This window comes from Hipposideros armiger, unplaced genomic scaffold (genome assembly GCF_001890085.2).
Source record: "Hipposideros armiger isolate ML-2016 unplaced genomic scaffold, ASM189008v1 scaffold_6, whole genome shotgun sequence".
In the NCBI taxonomy this organism is placed as follows: Eukaryota; Metazoa; Chordata; class Mammalia; order Chiroptera; family Hipposideridae; genus Hipposideros; species Hipposideros armiger.
The window spans coordinates 8,805,044-8,808,064 of NW_017731356.1; the positions used below are offsets into that span (position 1 = coordinate 8,805,044).

The window sequence follows — 3,021 nt, forward strand, 5'->3', positions numbered from 1 at the left end:
TAGGAATTCACCAACCAGATAAAGTGGGTAGGGCATTGGAAGAGAATGGTGTGTTTGATGTTTACGTTTCGTAAGGTTTTTGCATTTTATTTCTGGGACCCAGCCTCAGCAAACGCCCTAATCCTGAGGTTCCCAGACTCTCTCAGCTCACAGTGCCCTTTGTGTCCCAGTGTTTTCATGCTCCTCAGCCAAAAGAAATACCACCTCGTTCAGGTTGTGAAGTAGGTAGGTTCAAACAATTTACTAAGTATTTATGTCCTAACACCTTAGTAACTATTTGGAAACGGAATACATGTTAAAATAGTTAAAACAAGGAGGCCATTGGACTCAGGTAGCTCCACTGCCTTTGGTAGCCTATGTAAACAAGCCAAAGCCAGAGTCAGTGTACTCCAACCTAAGAAAACAAAACTAAAGAACAACCATCATAACAGCCAAATAGCTACATTCTCCCAAGTAAGGCAAGCATTTAAGTTACAGGCAATTAAATAATTTCTTTGCTTCAAGCATCTTATCTATAAAAACCTCTGCCTTAGCCCCCACCCACAGAGCACCCCTTAACCATTTTTCAGTTTTGGCACTACCCAATTAGAATCGTCATTTGCTCAAATAAACATTGTAAAATTTAATGTCTCAGTGTAAATTTTTCCGTACACAAACATGGAAAGAAAAAAACCTTTTAGTCTCATTTAATCAAAATTCCTTACTAATAGGATGTATGTAGTTGGACGTCGTACAGCTTCTCTAACTTTGAAACCAGATTGCAGAGTTGCCACACTTATGTCCTGCTCCACTTTGATTTTCACACAGTACTTGTTTTTATCACTCACCAATAAAACCAGCTTTCAAAGATCTGATGTCATCAAAAGTGATATAGTGCATCTAATGTTGAAACTGGGAACTATGCCAGGTTCATGCTTTTGACAGATGCTGCATATCATTGTTGTATTTCTCAAGGATTTAAAATCCTGTGGCATTCTCGAGAGTTCCCTGTGGAGCCCTGGAATTCCTTGGTGTACAGTTTGGGAACTGTGGCTTTAATTTCCTTGACCAAACTAAAGAAGAAGAAGAGGGTAGTTTAATGTAGCATAGTGAGCAAAATAAAATAAAATTATACTAGCAGAGTAGTGATGATGTGATTTCATTATTGAAGGATAGTGTTGTTGAAAATTGGACACAGGTATGATCATTTCTATTTTTAAATTTGGTATAGTTTTTACAGTTTGATGTATTTAAAATGGGTAATGTGTATTATAATCACTTCTTTAACAGGTGGACGAATTGCATATATCTATGATCAGGTGGATGGTAAATTTGCTGATTTTAATGGTACCCGATTTAACTGACCAAGACACGCTCCCAAAATTGGAGGAAGAAAGCACTGAAAAACATGATATAGGAGTTGCAGAGTTAGAGCTAGACGCAATTGCACTGGCAAACAAGTTATCTCAATACACCACATATTTGAGCAGGTAAAACCATCTGATTATTTTATTACTGCTCTTTGGAAGATTAAATGTGATATAAACTAGAGGAGAGAAGGGCAGTTAAGTAGCAGCCAGAAGGGGTTGCTTTNTCAATTGCCAAATAAAAACCTTTCTTTTAGCTGGTAGTTACTTTTATATTCTAAGTAAGTCACTTATATTTATTTTACTTAATTTTTCCTTCAGGGTACTCCAAGCACAGATATTTAACATGATTCAACAATGGCTTTTGAAGATAGGCAATGAGATTAGCAATGGGAACACTGAACTTCAGCGCCATGTATGTATTTGTAGGGATTTGTGAGGTTAATTTTGCCTTGGCTGGGAATTTTCTTTAAGGAAAAACCAGGTCATGCCTATGCAATTAAAGCAGGAGGTTGGGAGGGCAAAATGGGAACTTAATGTAATTACTCAAATGGTTTTCAATGGATTTTAAAATACAATTATGTTTTTTGCCTCTGGAATGAAGTTTTAGTGATGATCAAAAGTTTTTGGGCTCTAATTCTTATCTTTACTCTTATCAGGTATACTGATTTTTTTCCCCTTAATAGCATTAACCTGGGATGTGACCATTTTAAGGATTTATGTTGGTGCCTCTGACTGGTTGAGGGGATGACAGAAACATGTTACTAGGAGGAAAGACAAGATATCATAATACTAGTGGTCTATAATTATTAGAACAAACAGAATTGTTCTGCAATCCTGAAGAACTGAACCTGTGGACTTCTTAACCAGCACAATATGAAATAATTTCCAAAGAATGTCTTTCTTAGTTTATTACATTTATTCCTACCTCCTGTTCTTAATAATAATCTAAATTTCCACAGGAAAAAAATCTTATTATAAGTAAACTTAACATACAAATATTTGATCTTACAAGTTTAATAAAATAAATTTAATTCATTTTAATATTGCTTAAATTAGGAATTTGAAAGGCAGAGATCATCAGTTATATGGTAATACGACTTATGAAGCATTATATTATATCATAGTCTCTGAGTGTGTTGCAAACACATAGATACTAAAAGTTAAGGAGCACATATATTAAGACTGGAAGTGTATGGACCAGGGTTGGGAGAAATTTCTATGATTTGGAAGACAATCCAAATTAATTTTAAAAAGGGGAGCAGAGTGCCTGTCACATAGTGGGACTTAATAAATATTTGTTGAGTGAAGAAAGGATGAACATTCCAGCACTGCTGGTGTCTTATGGTGTCGCTACATTAACCCCTTCTTTGGCAAAGGACTCTGTTTACCATTGGGGATTTATCTGCATGGAATCATATGCTCAATTTTTTTACATTATGGAATTCAATTTTTATAACATAAGATTATTTAGAAAGAGCCTTTATATAGTTCTTACATATCTCTATTTTAACACTACATTATAATATAATTAAACTGCATAGAAAACTTGCAGGATTATAAATTCCTTAAGGCACTGTATATCTGTATTTACTGGTATAATTATTTAAAAATGGCAAAGTTTGTCTTTTTTTCACCCACCATTCATTTTCCTTTCTGATCCATTTTCTTACCT

General features: G+C 34.8%; 1 protein-coding gene across 1 annotated transcript in view; it reads left to right on the forward strand.

Annotated features, from left to right (window-relative positions):
• Window positions 1-3,021, forward strand: part of AXDND1 (axonemal dynein light chain domain containing 1) — a gene marked incomplete at its 3' end in the record, with an annotated part of 46,461 nt that overhangs the window by 33,047 nt on the left and 10,393 nt on the right. Inside the window, exon 13 of the mRNA XM_019647057.1 lies at window positions 1,270-1,469. Within this exon, the coding sequence (XP_019502602.1) occupies window positions 1,270-1,469 (200 nt within the window). The remainder of the gene's footprint in view (window positions 1-1,269; window positions 1,470-3,021) is intronic.